The 18,749-nt window shown below is 43.9% G+C and overlaps 1 protein-coding gene across 1 annotated transcript; it reads left to right on the top strand.

The window, feature by feature from the left end:
- Nucleotides 1–1,740: 1,740 nt before the first annotated feature.
- Nucleotides 1,741–18,733, top strand: LOC128302657 (uncharacterized). The gene is made up of 7 exons (XM_053039524.1): nucleotides 1,741–1,812; nucleotides 10,501–10,720; nucleotides 10,791–11,532; nucleotides 12,466–12,638; nucleotides 15,638–15,814; nucleotides 17,731–17,846; nucleotides 17,932–18,733. The coding sequence occupies exons 2-7, from the start codon at nucleotides 10,579–10,581 to the stop codon at nucleotides 18,658–18,660; spliced, it is 2,079 nt and encodes a 692-aa protein (XP_052895484.1). The 5' UTR covers nucleotides 1,741–1,812; nucleotides 10,501–10,578; the 3' UTR covers nucleotides 18,661–18,733.
- Nucleotides 18,734–18,749: the final 16 nt, after the last annotated feature.

The following is an 18,749-nucleotide window of genomic DNA, read 5'->3' as shown; positions in this document are numbered from 1 at the left end:
GGAAGTGATCTGTAAATGATGATTTAAATAATGAAATTATCTCGTATCCTTAAACAATGATTTTGAAACCGAGAATATAGATTTTTATCCAAAGACCTAAGACCATTCAGGGCACAATTCCTCAGCTCCAATGTAACTCTTCGCAATGTAAGTTCGCACAAGTTCCCCAATATTTCTGGAGAAACTCGTTGAGGTTTAATTTCCATCTCTATTTCAGTGTTTCAAAAGTTCGAATAACCTTTCGAAGTATATTTCGCCTCAGCAGGACCAGAAAGCACGAGGCTAGAAGATGGGAAGGACATGTTGTTGTTGTCAAATATTAGAGAGGCTTTGGACCTCCTGGGTCTCTTTCGCCTCTGATGGGAAGGACATCTTGTGGTATCTTACAAAGAGTTTTATTTATTCACGTAAACAATGCGTGTATCGTATAATGGAATGGACTTTAAATAAACTGCTAACTGAAGAATTATCTGTTTCGAAAGACATGTTCGAAGGCGTGAGGTTGCATTGGTCAAGGACATGCTGTTGCACCCTAACTACACCATTTGCCCAAAGAACCCAATCTTGGTAGAACCAACCGCAAGACAAACGGTTTCGGGTCCGTGGCGGAGTTTAATTATGTTGGTCAAGCACCCCCAGCACTTTGATGGGGAGGGAATGGGTCCGATAATTTGCCCCGATCGATCGATCGATAATGATACGCCGATGTGACGAAGCGCGACGAGACGTTGAGAGGGCAGAAAATTGTTCTACGTGACGTTCTTTTCGAGGAGGGTGCGCTTATGCTGTCCTGGCTGAACAAGTTTCATTCGTTTCCATAATAATTATACGCCTAATGGTGGTCGCACTTATGATTGTAACGAGATTTAACGCGAAGTTGCTGGTGCGTTTTACAACTATTGCTGTACGAGCAGACGGATTTTAAGACGCCCGCTTCGGGCACTATTATGTTTCTGTCTATTGAGTCACGAATTTGTGTGTGTTTGTGTGTGTACATATACTTTTATATTCATTTACCGCACATGGGATCTTCACCGTCCGTTTATGTTTCTTCCTGCAAAGAGGCGTACCATGATTCTTCCAGTGTTTATGTTCTCCGTGGTGTACATAGGCACGAGAAGCCCCATGAACACACTTCGTTCTTTTTTGTTGCGCCTTGCTTCTTACGAATTCTCCCGCAATGGAAGAACTGGAACTGATGGTAAACAAAACAACAAGCAATTCATCGCAACCCCGTCCAGCAATGAAGGGTTAAACCTCTTCCCGCATGCTTAAATGGCATGCTTTTAGGGGGGTGGCCGTGTGGACGGCAGGACGGATGCGAACGCTCGCGCGCGTAATAATAAACCCCTGAGAGGCGCAACAAACCGTTCGCGAGTGCGTTCAGTCAGTGTTGACGCGTCGAGCCAGAACGTTGGCCAAGCAAGAACGTAAGACCCCCGCAGTTTGCTGGAGAACCGCGTGTGGCGCATTGTGAACTGTGCATTCGGGAGAGATACCACAGTGCCTGTGTCTGTTTGCGTCGGGTTCTTTGTTGCATTCCAGGTTTGGCTTTGTTTCCTATGCTTGCTGAAGTCGGCAACGATCACAATTGTTGCGGCTCGTTCAGGGAGATTCGTATGCGGTGAGAAAGAAAAGAATCATAACTTCAAGTACACCAAGAGAGCGGCTAGCGTCAGCCCGCCAGTCACCGACGAACAGTGCCAAAGCGTACATCCACACACGGGAGATACACGAGAAGGACAACTTTACGCACGATCAGGTTACTTCCTGGCATATTTGGAGAACTGCAAAGCTGTGATCTTTCGAGAGGTATTTAATAATCGCAACTCGGGGTTTTGTACCCTTATTTCGAACGTTGCATGCGAGGAACTACTGCTCCCATTAGTGAAGAAGTGTAGCAAAACATTACTGATAAGGATTATCACTGAACTGGCCTCGATGGCGAGCACTTGTGCACTTGCTCCGTTTCAAAGTCCGTGCCCCGTGTGGGGTGGTGCTTCGTCCACGAAACAGGTGACCCTGGGCAGGGTTGTTTCATTGTGAGGATTATTTGTTTTGCGGCTTGTACAATTGATTGCGCCGTCCCCGTGTACGCTGCCGCGCAATTATCCCCCTTATCGACCACATTATTCCAGCAGCAAAATAATCGGCCTATTATAGACGTGGTCCGCGGGCAGTGACAAATGGCAGTTGATATTTGAAGTGATTTTAAAATGTACCAACTGCGGGAATCGGTTCTGATTACGTCAATAGACTTTTCGCAGCATCCCTTGGTAGATAGGCGCCCCGTGCTACTGCTGGCCTTATGCCGAGTGTGTCCGTCTGGTGACGTTCGTGCGGTCCTTGAGATTGAATATTTATAGTTCCAATATAGAATAACTGCTATTGCCTATTGCCTATTGCTTTTTCCAGTTCCATGGCTACGAGTGTTTGTCGACGAACTTGGGAAACGTGTAAATCCGGCAGTACTTGCTAGTAGGTGGAAGCCGGCTACCTTCAGGTGACATCGATCGTGAAAGTGAAGGTTCGTGTTCCCCGAGCAAAACAGTTCTGGCTCGCAATGGTTCTAGAACAACACACTTTACACACACCCCCGTCAATGCCTGCGGGAGGCTCGGTTACTGATGTACGTCCGAGGATGCCACTGCCACTTGTCGGAGGTCGCTTTGTGTGCATAGAGGCGTCATGACAAGCGGCAAATAGTAAACTGGCATGCTAATTGGCGGTCTGTTCTTCTTTTTTTTATTGCTGAGCAACCTGGAGTTGGTTGACCGGTGTTGGGATTTAACACTCCGTGATGAGGAGCTAACCTGATGCTGAAGATGAGATTCGCATTCTTGAGATACTACATTCGTACACTTGCGTGCAGCAGCAGCAGCAGCAACAAAAAACGAACGGACAGAAGAATTATTTTAAAACGCTTGCATCATGGTCCCCGATCTTCTCGTTCTCGCAGTAAGCGGTTCATGTTTTGTGGATTTTATATTCACCGTGCGTGCGTTTCGGTGGACGAATGTTGAACGTGATGCAAAACATGGCGTATTGTCTTTGAGGCCTTTTTTGTTCCCATCTTATAAAATCATGTAGTTCAAGAGCGCTTGAGGCAATACGTTACAACAACAGAAAAAAAGGCCGCACGCAATTATATCAAGTTGAACAGGACTAAAACTGGACTGGTATGTCACAATTGCGCAAGTCAGCACGCTTGATGAGAAGAGACGGCAAGAAAAAGGTGCACATTCGACATGTTATCACAATTCACGCTTTATAATTTAAATCATAGTGTATATGGTGCAGTTTTTATCAATTTCGGAGCTACGTTTCAAGTACAAGAGAATGATAAACATCCGACTTAAGTACGTTTATTCGCACAACATCACGCTAATCGCAAACAAACGTGCTAAAACACTGCTCTGTGCACTCAAGCATCCCCAACGGGCAACTTCCGAAGCGGTGACCTAATTTATTAGCTACGATCTATGGCACTTTAGCTTGAGCAGCATGGGTACTAAATGTCAATAAGTAACAGCTGTTTGGCCGTTGGGCTTAGTGGAAACAACGCTAGCCGCCAAATAAAAGCCACACCTTTCAATCAAGCCGTGTCGAGATGATGGAAGATAGATAACCTCAAGTTCTTGTTCTACGCGAGCCACGTCACCGTTCCGTAGGCAAAAGAGTTGAGGAACGGTGGTCGTGGAGGTATTGGATTCTGTTCGACGGAGCCAAACTCGGGGGAGAGGATGTTAAAATATATGATCACGAACGTGAGGTGTTGAGTTGGGTACCGATCACCAAACTGATCAGTTGCTCAAGCAACCCAACAGGGGTTAGCCAAAGCTATTAACCTCTGGGAAGAGTCAGTCGATTGTTGACCCACGAGATGGCCCCGATGGCGAAGTCGCGTACGTATCGCATGTACTGATTGACAACTTTAAAAAAAAAATGCACACCGATCACATATTGCATATAAATTACACAAACTGGATAATGGAATATGTGACTCAACGTAAATGTAGCAAAGTATGGCCGGACAAACACTAGCACCTGGAATGAGTCGGATGTTGTTGTTTCTGTACTCCCACGCGCGCTGTGACTCATTAGCGTTCTACCAAATGGGAGTAATTGTTGTTGAGGACGGGTGTTCCGGATGGTAAAGTTCAACTAGTTCCACATTCAAGGTTCGTAGTTAGTGTCCGGTTTTTGTTTTTCGTTTGCTGTGCTGTCGGTAAAATGTGGTTGCAGGTTTAACTGTGATCGCGTGTGAACGGAACGCAATGTCGCGCGCAATCCGTACGGTATTGTCATCTCTGGATCTCTGGCGCTAATGGAGTGGGGTTGAAGTTGTTGTGCGCGTTCTTGCTTTGCGTTGCTGGCCTGATGGATGGATGGTTGGCACACGTTCGGGTGTGGTGAATGTAGTTGTCCCATTGTTTCGGGATTGGGGTTTCCCTTTTTTGTGGGAACTCACCTAGTCGGCAAAGTTTAAGTTCGTAGTAATGACTGGTGTAGTGTGCCTTTGTAAGGGTTCTAGGTGCTTCCTTTGTTGTATCTCTGAGCTCTGAATGTGACAAGTAGTACAAAGTAAGGGCCGATCGGGACATTAAGTTGTAGAAGCTGTTGAACAAATGCTTTTTTTTAATTAAGAATATTTTACACTTATAAGATCTTTTATTCTCAAGATCTGTGTTCGCATAATCAGCAATGAAAATATTGCTTCTTGGGTAAAATCGCGACATTAGCAACAAGCGAATTTCAAGAAACTGGTAACTATTAAGCTAAACGCGAAGGCAGACCAGCAACGATCATCATTTTTTGCATAAAGAACTTTATACAAAAGAAGAAAAATGACTGTCTCATTTCTTTTTGCAATCAAGTTTCCGGAAACGGAAAGTCACTCCGCATGCCGCATAGAAAAAGCAAGCGCGACCTTGGAACAGAGCTCTTCATACGAGAATGGTTCGACAGAGGTGAACGCCACCGCTCGGTACCCGGCATCCGAAAGGGTCCTCTTTTGCAGGTTCTCTCTCTCTCACTCTCTGTCTATATAGGATATCAGAAAAACCCGTTTGGACCACGCACTGATATCTTCGGATCGAAGGGTCCGGCTGTGTATGTGGTGGTGTATATAATCAGGTGGCAGAACCAAGAGGCCCCAGGTGTGGTTCCAGATGGAGAATTGGATCACATCTTATACGAAGCTCAGTTCAAGATCTGTTGTCCAACTGGGAAAACGTGTGATCGCTTCTCATTCTGCGGGATTGAATCGGGAGTATAGACCCCCGAGGTGCAGTGAGCGTGTGAAACGTGATCGAGTGATTTGTTTTTGTGTGAACACTGTGCCTTACTTTATCCACAATATGAATGTCGCTACAAAGAAGGCAACTCCCATTGTGGCCTGGAAATCAGGACCTTGGGTGAATGGATCGAAAAGTGCCCGTACACAAGATAATAACACGCACAAACAACAGGTACATACGGCGAGGCACATTCCACTTGAAACTGGTAGATGAATAAAGGGTATCATCATTTGACTCAACGTAATGATCGATCGAATTATCGATAGAGGCGCGTGTCTGCTTAATGCAGCCCGTAATGCCCCCATTAGAAGCTCAACCCTCGCATGGACGTACAACGAACGTTACGAGTTACGCATCAATCGCTAGATAATCAAGATGGTCAACGGTTCTCGGCGAGCACAACAAAATTGACGCCACGGGCACGCCAATCGGCATGCAATCCCAAATTAAAGGGTGCCACTCAGTGAAATGGGATTCTCTCTATTACCGCGGAAACACACGAAATGGGAAATAATTCCACCATTTTGTGCCGGCCATGTAGACCGTACAGGAAGGTCACTTCTAAAGATGCATCTTATCCGGTAGCAGAATAATTAGAGGTCTCGGTCTAGCTCTAGGGAAGTTGGCAATAGTAGCTGTGTGTCTGCCCGTTACATGACCGCATAGTGCCGTTACTCGATGCACACGCACAACTGGAGACTCGCGCTCGCTTGCATTGCCTCTATCTCATTCTAGCGTGATTGGCCCAGATTTGGATCAGGTTTTTTAATTCGTCAGCCGAACCGGGAGAAAATACGTACGCACTTGCGTACGATCGCGGTGTATGTGAGGAGGGCGATAATTGTAAATGTGCTGTCCGACGAGACTACGACATCTGTTCGGGGGTGACATCGCGTAGGGTAATGAGGTTCTCTGCATGCAAACGGCATATACATAGCTCAGATCGATTCGTCGTGCCATTCGTTGGTGCGTGTCACCATGGCGGGTGGAGCAGTAAGGTCAGTAGCCAACCGCCACCACTGGCTGTGGGAGGTGGTCTAGACGAGCCGTTAATGCAATTTGTTTGGTATTCTATTGGATTATATTTCGGTGTGAAGGTGAACCCCGCCAAAAATTAGGCCAACGCCAGGCGTGTCCAAGGGGAATCGAACCGAACTCTCATTGAAGTTCAACATCCTCGACGTTGTGGAGCTCTCGACTTAACGCAGTCACCTTGCTAGAGTGATGCTGGTGCACCAAGTTCAGCGTCATGGCTTGCTTTCGCTGCTAAATGCGATCGAGCGATCTAGAAGCCGGGTAAACTAGGGATGCCAAACCAGTTTCACATCGATCGCCAGCACGAGAGTGATCAGAGGTCGATCGGTTGTATTGAGTCACCCATCAGCGATGGATTTGCCCCCGTCGCCCCAAGTGCGGTATTTACGATGCTTTATGAAGTGATAAACATGCATGCTTGAGGTTATCGTCTTCAAGCGTGCAGTAGTCCGGTGGGTGTGTTTTGCTCTCCAGTAATTTCTTTGTACTAGCGATAGGGACGTTACATTGTCAACTATTGCGCTTCGATAAAAATAAGGTTTATGCTTAAGTGAGCGATTGCGTATGATTGAATGTGTCATTGAGTCGATCACGTAGCATTCGAGTGAGGTTATTGGAGTACAGCTATGCAAACAAATCATGGTACACTGCAATGCGCTGATTATTCCTCGCGTACATCGAGTTCTCCACATGGTATTTTGAGTAATAAATTCAATCGCATTCGAAAATCTTTATCTTTAGAGGCTTCATTGATAGTTGAGTCTTAAAATCAATGTAAACTGAACAATTAATGCTCCCGGGAAATAACACTTCAGACAATCGAACAATAATATCATGCAAATAAATGTCCCATCCACCAGGTTCTGTCTCAGCAACTGTAGAAATTATACACAAACAATTCTTCAACTACTAGGCGTTCAAGTATGGTGTCCACCACCTGACAAACGACTTCATCGGTTCCGCCATTGAGCGGAAATGATGGATAGTGTTGATGATTTGCATTAACCGAAGACGCACGGAATGTTGTTTAACGTTCCAACCATTTACATTGTCGTAGCGCTATTTGTGGACAACATTTTATTTCCTTCTCGACGCGATGTAATCATAAGTGTTTCGTTTCGTATCAAACGGAAGAGATGAGTACGGTTCGAAATTGTTATCAGTTGATCTGGGGTGTAGCTGATTTAAAATTGAGATTGGAAAAAACCAACATTTTGTGCGACGTATTTTAGATATGATTGATATAAAGCATCACCGGTAGTGGCCTTGTAATCACCGGTAACGTCACAAGTTACTGGTCGTATGCAGTTCGAAGCAGCGGCGGATCAAATGGTAGGCGGAGTAGGCGGTCGCCTAGGGCCTCGTCGTGTTGGGGGCCCCAAACAATTTGTGCCAATTGTGCGATTTTTGGGAATTTAACAGCAGAGTTAATTTATAGGAAGAAAATTAATTGAAAAGGTAAAAAATTGATAAAATATATCTTCCTTAGTTATACAAAACATTTGTTTCTATGAAATTATTTAAATGCAAAGAAGAAAATCGACTTTGTGACTTTAAAGTATAAACGAAATTACACCAGGACCGGGGCACTAATTTTTCCGTTAATCGAGAAATATTTCTTTGAAAACTACCAGTTTTCGAATGTATAGTACCAGGAGAGCATCCACGAAAGAGGTAGCACCTAGTATAGCAATTTTGATCGAAAACCGCCGAAAAGTATGCAATATTTAAACACTAAGTTTCCCGTTGGTCGTGAAAAATTTCTTCGAAAACTACCAGTTTCCGAATGTATAGTACCAGGAGAGCATCCTCGGAAGAGGTAGCTCCTGGTACTGCGCCGTAAGGTATGCAATGTTTATACACTAACTTTGCAACCAACTTGCAATGCAATGCGCCGTAAGGTATGCAATGTTTATACACTAACTTTGCAACCAACTTGCAATGCAAGTTTGGTGCATGCAAGAAACTTGCAAGATGGCGCCCAACTTCGTACTTGCATGCAACAAACTTGCATGCAAACTTGCATGCAATCTTGCATGCAAGTTTTCGCATGCAATTTCTTGCATGCAATCTTGCATGCAATCTTGCATGCAATCTTGCATGCAATCTTGCATGCAATCTTGCATGCAACAAACTTGCATGTAAACTTGCATGCAATCTTTCATGCAAGTTTGCATGCAAACTTGCATGCAAGATTGCATGCAAGAAATTGCATGCGAAAACTTGCATGCAAGTTTGCATGCAAGAAATTGCATGCGAAAACTTGCATGCAAGTTTGCATGCAAGTTTGTTGCATGCAAGTACGAAGTTGGGCGCCATCTTGCAAGTTTCTTGCATGCACCAAACTTGCATTGCAAGTTGGTTGCAAAGTTAATGTATAAACATTGCATACCTTACGGCGCATTGCATTGCAAGTTGGTTGCAAAGTTAGTGTATAAACATTGCATACCTTACGGCGCAGTACCAGGAGCTACCTCTTCCGTGCATGCTCTCCTGGTACTTTAAATTCGGAAACTGGTAGTTTTTGAAGAAATTTTTCACGACCAACGGGAAAGTTAGTGTTTAAATATTGCATACCTTTCGGCAGTTTTCGACCAAAATTGCTGTACAAGGTGCTACCTCTTCCGTGGATGCTTTTCTGGTATCGGAAATCTGAAAATAGCTGGTTGGTATGGAATTTCGTACCAGTCGATGGGAAGTTTGTGCGAGATGAACGATGCTTTCCGTTTCATCCATCTTCCTTACACTAGCGATCGCTCTCACGGATTTGACAGTATGCAACGCAATAGTGATGGGCAAATTTATTCCACACTGCAGGTGTCACCTCTTGAAAAACATGTTTTTCTGGTATCGCAAATCTGAAAACAATTGTGTTGTTCATGGTCTTAAACATCAACATGAGCGAAACAGGTTTCTAACAAATTTCTCTGATTGTTACCGTGAAGTAAACCGATTGAAAACTATACCTTGGGCGAAAAATCGTAGAAGGCGTTGGACTACTCAGGATTCGTAAATGTACGTAAATCGTAAAAAATGTGACGTTATAGTTTTCCTTAGCGCATACAAACGTTTATATAAAGACTAGCTTACTAGGCCCATTTATAGGGCTACGCAACTGAATTCTGAGGTGTACGCAAAGGAGCTTTTTTCCGAGACTTTGCTGGTGTTGTTAAATCATGTTTGAAGTACACCTCCCTTACACCGATAATGCCGTAGCAAAATTTTAGGCCCCTCTTTAAAAGTTCCGCCCTGGGCCTCCAAGGGGATTGATCCTCCACTGGTTCGAAGGGCTAACCTACTCCGGAAAGTCCATATCCGGAAAGTCGTCTCGGGATTTTTCCCAACGCTGGCCCCGACTTAACCATACTTTTGGACGCTCACGGACATCCCTCCTCAGCATTGGGAATCATAATTCATCAACGCTGCACCGTCCGCGGTCAGTGAACGCAGCTATCGAACTGCCATCATGGGTTCTTAATGAAAATCTGTCCCTTGCCTGCGGGCTAGAAGTGCACTTGTACATCGCGTGCGTTGTTGTGTAGACAAATTTGTCATTGACCGCGAAACGAAATGGTCACCAACATGGCAGCAATGATACGTTGTTGGCTTCTAGTAGCTTCGAAGGAGGGAAGACCGATCGCTTCCGAAATTGTGCGGTCCCATCGATCAGTCGCTTACCGTCAGACGGACCGAACGCAACGTTCGTTGCTTGTGGTGCATACAAGTTTATTCGTGGATGAAGGAGCCAAAATTAGCTGCAAAATGGTAGAGAATCATTACGCATATTACTTCAACATTGCAGTATTGGTGGTGAAAAGGGCCTCAAAGTGTGTTTAAGTTACTAACGATGGTGTAGATTTTCTTGGTGAAGAATAAAGTAGAGAAAGATATACTAATTGATGAAGGCTAAACATAGGAGAAATCCGGGGTGAATTAAAATCTGACCTGCTGCTTATTAATTAGTGTGTGCCTATCTGCATCAGCTATGCGCCGTGCTTTCTTATGTGCGTCGTTCCGGTTCAGGAGCTCGCAATGCTTGTTGCGCAACAGTTGTTTATAAACAAACCCAACATTAGTGCCTTCGTCACTAATACTTATACTGCAAGAACCCGTATCCGTTTTTTGTTGGTGTGTAATATTTGTATGTGTTGTGTTGTGTTTTTAGGTGAAGAAACAAATTTCCATACCCACTCCAAGGTATACGGCGTGTCGTTTGTGGAAAGGTCCGAGGATTGTGTGCAAAATGCCAGAACCCGAGGGAGTCATGCACAAGCTGTACATGGACCGGCAACTTCCGCCCAAAGTGGCCGAAGTCGCTCGTGTGCAGGGTGAAGATCCGGACAGGACCAGTTTGATGATCGAAGAGTTGAGAGACATGATTTATGGTAAGTAAGAAATAAACGCACTCCCTTTAAGCAGTTCACTCGCTCAACACCGTGTTTCGATACATTTCAGAAAAGGGAGAATGCATTCCTCATCGCGTGGATGATGACTATTTGATCAAATTCCTTCGTGCCCGGTTCTGGAACGTGCAACACTCCTACAATCTAATGGTACGCTACTACGCCTTCCGTGAGAGTAATCCGGAGTTTTACGAAAACGTTAATCCGATGTCGCTGCGCTCGCTGGGAGACGACGATATCATCTCCATTTCGCCGTACCGCGATCAGGAGGGTCGGCGTGTGATTTGCTTCAAGTTTGGTAAATGGCGCCCGTCCAAGATACCGATCGTGGATCTGTTCCGTGCCACCATGCTGCTGTTGGAAGTCGGCTCACTGGAACCCCAGTCGCAGGTGCTTGGCGGCATAGGCATCATGGATCTGGAGGGTCTTACGCTGAACCACGCCTGGAATCTTACGCCCACCGTTGCGCAGAAAATGTTAGCCCTGCTTGCCACCAGCATGCCCCAGCGTACGAGCCAAATTCACATCGTCAATCAGGGCTGGGTGTTCGATACGGTGTTTCAGATCTTTAAACCCTTGCTGACGGAGAAGATGCGACAGCGGCTCTTTTTCCACGGCACGGATCGTGCCTCACTGCATAAGTATATCGATCCGGAGGCGCTACCGGAACGTTACGGTGGCACCAAGCCGGAATATCCGTACACTTATTGGTTGGAGCACTTGAGTCGGAATGAGAAGGTAGTCGATGAGCTGCAACAGCTCGGATATGTATCGGAACCGCTAGTGGAAGATTGAAACGGAAGTGCCAGAATTCGAAGAGGCTGTTTCTAAGAAGCAAGCGGTTAAGCAGTGCAAGGTAGTAGGTAGTAAATAAACTACAAGTTTGTGCAGGTTCGCGAAAAGGGTGTGTGATATATATTTTTTCACTGAAACGAATTTATTTAATAGATATTTTGTAAGATGTAAGCCATACACATGACTATGAAAATAAATGTAGGAATTTTAGAGAATAACTATGAAGTTTTGATTTCGTAATATGTTCACACAAAACAATGTAATATTCGAAAATAGCTGATAATGCGTTTGAAAATCTAATATGAACATCAAAATCCGATAAATTTAAAACTGAAACACAATGAAATATTTCACCATACAGTGGGTGAAATGTTTCACAGGCTGTCAGTTGAATGATTGTAACGATGTGTAACATTTCACAGTGCGGAGAATAAAAGTAATCCTCAAGTTTTTTTAGTTAGCAATACTTGTTCAAACAATTTGACGTGGAGCATTACACAGAAACATTATCTTTTTCATCATTTTTTAAATGTAATAGCCACGACAAAATAATTTCAATCTCTATTGTAAAATATTAATCTAATTTGCAGACGATCCGCCTCATTTCCGCAAACAAATTTACCGTTTTCGCCAAAACGTGATGACACCGTCAATAACAACATCGTGTAGAGTAAATTCACAAGTCCCCCAGCTGTCTAGCGATGTCCGTTGAACTCGTTCTACGGTAAGAATGAAGCGAATGAAAATCTGCTATTTTCATCAAAAAATATTCGACTCATTCGAATTGATGAAAAATCGACTTGCTGTCAAGCGGTAGGTTAAGCAAAAGGGTATCAAAACATAAATTGCAAACAATACACTTTTGTATTTAGTACCGCACATTGAAGAAAAAAAAACAACAATCCCGCCCGTTTGTGCACCGCAAACGTCAGCGTTTGGAAGCGTGCCCGATCGCTCTGCCGTGCGCGGAATAAAACCTTCCCGACGTGTGGCGGTAGCCCACATTCGGATCGTGTCCGTCGTTCGGTACGGTACAGTAAAGCGGAAGGTTCCAAAGTGTGTTTTGTGCATGTGTGTGCTTGTTCGAATTGGTGGAAAGAAACCGGTAAGTGTGGCTTGTAAATCGTCTGCACCCGATCGTTAAAGGGACAGCGTTTTGGGGCAGGTTCGTCGTTATCGGTTGCATTGAAGTCTCTCTTTCCCGCCGCTGGGATTCGTAGCGTAGCTTATCAAAGCGCACCGTGCGGCCTTGGAAATATTCAGTAGTGTTTATATTAGGGTGGAAGAGTGGACAAAGGCGTTAAGCTACTACCAAAAATAAAGCGTCAAATGTGTGTCAATTCGAAAGCTTCTTCGTTGCCGGATCCACCACACTCTCCCCAAATACAAAAACCTAAGCCAACAGGCTGTGCTGCCAGCCGTAAAAGGGATATCCCAAAGCGATCCTTTTCGTTTGGTGACTCGCGTGTCATTTTTGGTGCCGGTATCCGACCCCCCAAAAGCGTTACTGTTTGGAGGTGCTTTGTAATGTCAACCGCTGGTGGAAACGAATTCGAGTGAAGCTACAAGTTACACCGTTAATGAGTAGCTAATTATGCAACGGCGATGGATTTACGATGAGTTTAATGATTGCAACTGTTTATGCGTTGTGTGTTTTCTTAAATATTGTTGGGATGGAAGAAGAGTTTGAGTGTGGTTAGAGTATTGCTAAAGAAGTGCACTAGCGGAATTGACGGAAGAATGATTTACCATATGACTCATAGTAATGAACAGTTCCTCTGCCCAAGAGGAAGTCGTGAAGGCTATTGCCCAGTGCTATGTGCGTGTGCGTTGTGCGTATTTAAGATGATTTGCAGAAAAAAACCACAACCAGACACAAACAACAACATTTCGTTACCTAACTCCGTGCTGTGGTTTAAAGGTTACATTTTATTCATGATGGATGTACCGCCCAAATTGTGTCATCTTAAACCTCAACTATCTTGCAATGTACCCACACGCCTTGATGTACTTCCAGGCTGTGTATATGTCAAACTCCTTTACCTTACGCTGGCAATTTGATTAGCTTTTACGCCGTGCCTTCATTTAACGACACGTTTAACTACCTTTGTCAGTAGGAATTCAACTACGGGCAAGCCTCTGTTCCCAAACAAGCAACATAGTGTATAATTGTTAAAATGTATTTCTAACCACTTGAGCGACCCGTCCCACCCAACATAAGTGCATCGAGAGGTCGAGGCAAATTAATGCTTTCGACAGCAGATTGACAGTGTTTGCCGAAAATAAGCGCACAGTCGGCATTTTAAGTGCGGTTCTGCGGGCGCAGTGGCGCTTGCCCGGTGGATGGAGATGGTAAATCAAACTGAGTGTCTGGTTCGGGCCCGGACTATCCCGTCTCGCTGACCTTGCATGTGCGCTAGCTGATTGCTATTCAGTGTTGGTACTACTTTCGCTATCGTTTCATTTTCTACTTCAAGTATTAAGCATTCCTGAAAGGCGTACCATAACTAAAGACAATAGAGAAAATGGAAGCAAAGAAGTGCAAAACAAACATAATCGCAGGGTTGGCGAATAAATGTGAAACAAAAACAACACCAAAAAAAAAGCGTCACAATATTTTTTGTAAACCTTGCAACTTGTTCTCCACGATAGGACAAGGCTAGCACAGAAAACAAGCTGCTCATATGGCAGTTCCAAAATCAAAAATGAGAATGTGGTTAATTTTCTAACGTAGCAGGTTTGAAGTTCATTCAAACATTAAAACCTTGACCAGAAGAATACGCCAAACGTTGGTGGCGATGAATATCGTCGACCACAATCACCGCTTTGTAGCTACATGTTTACAGCTGCCTGGTTTCTAGCTTTATTGCACCTGGTGAAGTTAGTAAGGTGCAGAAATCGTAAAGATTCCCAAACGGGGAACTTTGATGGCTGCAGGTGTAAATTAAATGGCTTTACAAGGAGCTTTAACTGTGCGGTCTGCAGATGATTGCACGTTGAAGAACGTGTTCTATTGTAAGCCTGTAAGACTGTTTTTTTTAAGAAGCGATTGATTACACGATGTAATGAACTTTTCACACTGTGTTGTTAAAATTCGTAGGGTTCAAGGGTTATCGTTTCATCGCTTTATGCTTATGAAGTGTTAGTTGATTGGTGGTTTTGAGCAAAGAGCATTAAATGCATCCAGATTGTCTCATTGTTGCTGGTAACCTTAAGGGAGAAAAGGGACAGTTTGATTTCTCTATTAGAGAGTGTATTTTTATCCATAAATTTACTAATTACTATGTGTGTATTTTTATGCATAATTTACTAAGTTGTGAAGCTTTTTTGGTTGTCTTCACGTTTTACAGAATAAATATCAAATTAATAATAGCTAACTTAACTATTATTAATTAACTATTAACTATTTTTACATCTGGTAAAAATTGCTATAGTAAATAAACAATATAAAACATCGTACATTTTCACATCGTACATCGATCGAAGAGGAGAAAAACATCAACACCTTCATTAGTCAATAATTAAAAATAGACCTGATATTCAACTTTACAAAGATTGGATGTTTACATCAAAGAAGAAGCTGTTGTTCCCTTATGAATATGATCGACAAAAATATACGACTTTAATATCAGATCCGGTTTTTGCAACAATCGATTTGGAGATTGATCCGAAACTTAATCGTTCTAAGAAACAATAAAAACGCGATCAATTTACCAGAGGTTTCGAAAACGCAAAACCATTTTCCTCTTGTTCGATTGTTGGGGATTGGGAGAGCAACCTGTTACGCCTTATTAACGGCATAAGTTCCGTTTCACCCGGTCCATTCGCTGGCTCCATACGACTTGCTGAACAATTCTTTGTAATTAACCTTCAACACTGGCTAAACCTTCGCCGGACATTATTGTAGCAGTTTGAAGAAGGGGATATATTCGGCGTGTGTCTATTCTTATGAACGTCCTCAGTAAACCCCTCCCCCTTTAATCGTTTATTTTATCGTGATGTTTTGCTATACCGGTCACGATAACAAACCCCAATCGTGTCTAGAATTTGAATCGCAATTTGTTTATTTTAAAACCTTCCACTTTTTAACTTCCGTTTTAAAAGCACCACGCCATCGTCGCTGTCACCCGATCATGCCGGAAATAAAAGCGGTCACGAAAAGTGCGCCAAATGGCAAGGAGCAGGCGGCAGATCCCTCCGACAGCAACGCCCCAGTGACCCTTTTCGCGGATCAGCCCGAACGCCAGAAGAAGATCAACGAACTGCGCAAGCTGATTCAAAGTAAGTGGCTAACGTTAGATGGTTTGCTTCGTGGTGGTGGTAACGCACCTCGCGTGTGACATTGAAAGTGAAGTAGAAGGGAAGTAGGAAAAGAGAGAAGAGCAAGACTAAAACCCCAAACAACAAAACCACGCACCCATACCGGAAAGCTCTTGAGACACACAGCTGCGCTGCAGCGACTGCTGGATGCGTGCGTGGTTTTATTCATTAGCGATCAAGATCGTCAGATCAACTACCTGTGGCGCGCTGGGATGGCCCTAGAAGCGTTTGAAGGGAATGGAAAACAAAACCAAAACCACTATCGTTATTAGCATATTTATCAGCACCGTTGCATATTTAATGTCAATCGCAAATGGATGGCTACCCGCGTGAGAAGCATCGAAGTCGCACCGGCTAGAGATTGATGGGTCTCTTTTGGGTCTATTTAAATACACACTCTTCTCTGTTTCTCTTGGGAAGCATTTGTAAAGCCGCTCGAGAGATTGGTTTTGCAATACCCCGAAACGAATCGGTTGCATATCAAATGTGAGGTTATGAAAGATCGAGAACTGAAGCTCGTTAAAGAGCTTTTCAAATCAACACACTGAGACGGAAGTCATCATCAACGTTGCACTTGATGCACTTTATGTTGTACCAACAGTAGAGAGCGATTGCTATGCACTTCCCATAAACTATTGAAAGGAAAAGGTACGCTGAAGAGTCGCGAAAGCGAAAGTACACAATGCAATAAATGCATTAAATGCATTTCTTTTCAGATAGAAAGCGTTACATTGTGGTTTCTCAGTGCGTGATTGTAAACTTTGTCAAATGAAACAATAGACAGCACAATTGTGTAGGAAGGAAATGCTCTATTAAGATTGTAGGACGATAATGAATGAGCTCAAAGTGGAGGAAATCGTTTCGGTGGCATTTAATTTACTTTACTCACTTTATTAGCTAACGATTGTTTTAAATATCTTCCCATTACCGACCACCTTCAAAACGACGATCACCGGACGGACACACATTCAATTAAGCAGTTAGCAACTGATCGTGATCGTCTTCCAGCTGGTGCCAAACTATTAGTTAATAACTCAATCGTACGAGCACGATTCGCACATCACCCGCTTGATGGCGGCGCTCTATAAGGCGCACTTCGGTGGTTACCATTTTTGGCTAGCTTATCATTAACGTAACATAACACTGGCCATCGCAAACGATCGGTTTGCCCTTCTTGTGTGCCATTAAGCAGAGATGACGCGAGACACGCATACGGTCACTGTCAGGGACGCACGGTTGAACGTTTGGTTGGTGGGAGACAACCATTCAACAAGTGGTGCTGTGTCTCCGTTCAAGTGGAATGTCCACCGTCTACGCGGTACTGCTGTGGTGAAGTGAATCAACCTGACAGAGTTGAACGATTACAGTCAGATATTATAAACAACGCTCGATTCGATTCGCAGCGCAACTCGTGCGAGAATGGAAATATTAGCTTCATTATGAATGCTATTTTGAATATGTAATGCGTCCCCCAATGACATTGAGAACTTGTTTGTTTATATTTACTTCCACCGTTGATTAGAACTGATTTAAGTTAGCAACTTTCAAGCTCTGATGTAACTATTTCATAATATTGGAATTGTTTGTTTCAGTTTACTAATAAATTATTTTTACAAATTTACTAAAACAGTTCATTATTTCAAGTAGGAAAAAATATTTAATGAAATAATATATAAACAAACAATAATAAAATAAATTAAATAAATAATAAAAGGTTCCTTTAGCTTAGAAGATTAAACATTTAGGACTCCGAAGCGAATGCGATGCAAATCAAAGCTAAATCGTGCCTTTTTATCGAACCGGTTTATGGTGCCTTGAAAGATGGTACCAGTTCCAACAGACACACTAACATTAGTATTTCAATTCTTTCTTCCCAGACTATGACGACTGTAATCGACGTACCGACGATCTATTCCTCTGCCGGTTTCTGTACTGCTGCGACTGGGACGTGGAGGAATCATTTGGACGCATCGTAAAGCTCATCAAATTGAAGGTGAATATGGGAACAGCTGTCGGAACACCTCGACCATACACCCACAGTGCATACCTAACGATCGTCTATAATGCTATTCCATCAGGAAGCGAATCCGGACTGGTTCTTCCATAAGCCGATCGGTACGTACAGCGAGCTGCTAAATCGCAACGTCAAGTTTACGCTGGAACGTCGCGATCAACGCGGGCGGCGTGTCTTCGTGACACGGCTGGGAGCGATCGATTTCTCCAACATGGCCGTCACCGATTTGGCCAACCTGGATGACATCTGGTTCGAGCTGATGTTAAACGAGCTGGGTACGCTCGAGAACGGTGTTACCTGTCTGATCGACATGAGCGGGTACTCACTCAAGAGCTTCCGCTTTCTGACACCGCAAAACATACGGATCGGGTCGGCAAAGACCGACCTGCTGCCGCTGAAGAACATCGAGTTCCACGTGGTTAACTCGTCGGTGTTTATGAACGCCGCGATCGCTATCCTGTACCCGATGTTGAGCAAGAAGATTAAAGATCAGGTACGGTTCCACTATTCCAACTGGGAGTCGCTGCACCAGCACATCCCGGCGGACATTTTGCCCCAGGAGTATGGCGGTACGAGTGGGAAGCAGTTCGACTTTAAAACCATTTACGGGCAGGTGCTTGACAAACCGAACGAGTTTGATCGACTATTGGCGTATGGAGTTCGGAAGAATGCCACCGCACCGGTACCGACGTCGACGACAACTGCGTCCAAAGTGAAGGGAACTAAAACGAAAGGCAAACATAAGGATGCGGATAAAAAGAAATCGGTAACGGCAAGTGTCGTCGAAGAGTAAGTTAAGTGATATCGGTGCGATAAGTGCTAGTTGATAAAATACTTTTAAACAGATAGGAAATAAAGTGCCCACGGAATGGCAAAATGGAA

The sequence above is a fragment of the Anopheles moucheti genome, chromosome 3, assembly GCF_943734755.1.
Source record: "Anopheles moucheti chromosome 3, idAnoMoucSN_F20_07, whole genome shotgun sequence".
In the NCBI taxonomy this organism is placed as follows: Eukaryota; Metazoa; Arthropoda; class Insecta; order Diptera; family Culicidae; genus Anopheles; species Anopheles moucheti.
Note: the sequence above shows the minus strand (reverse complement) of the source record. Positions and strands in the feature narration are given on the sequence as shown.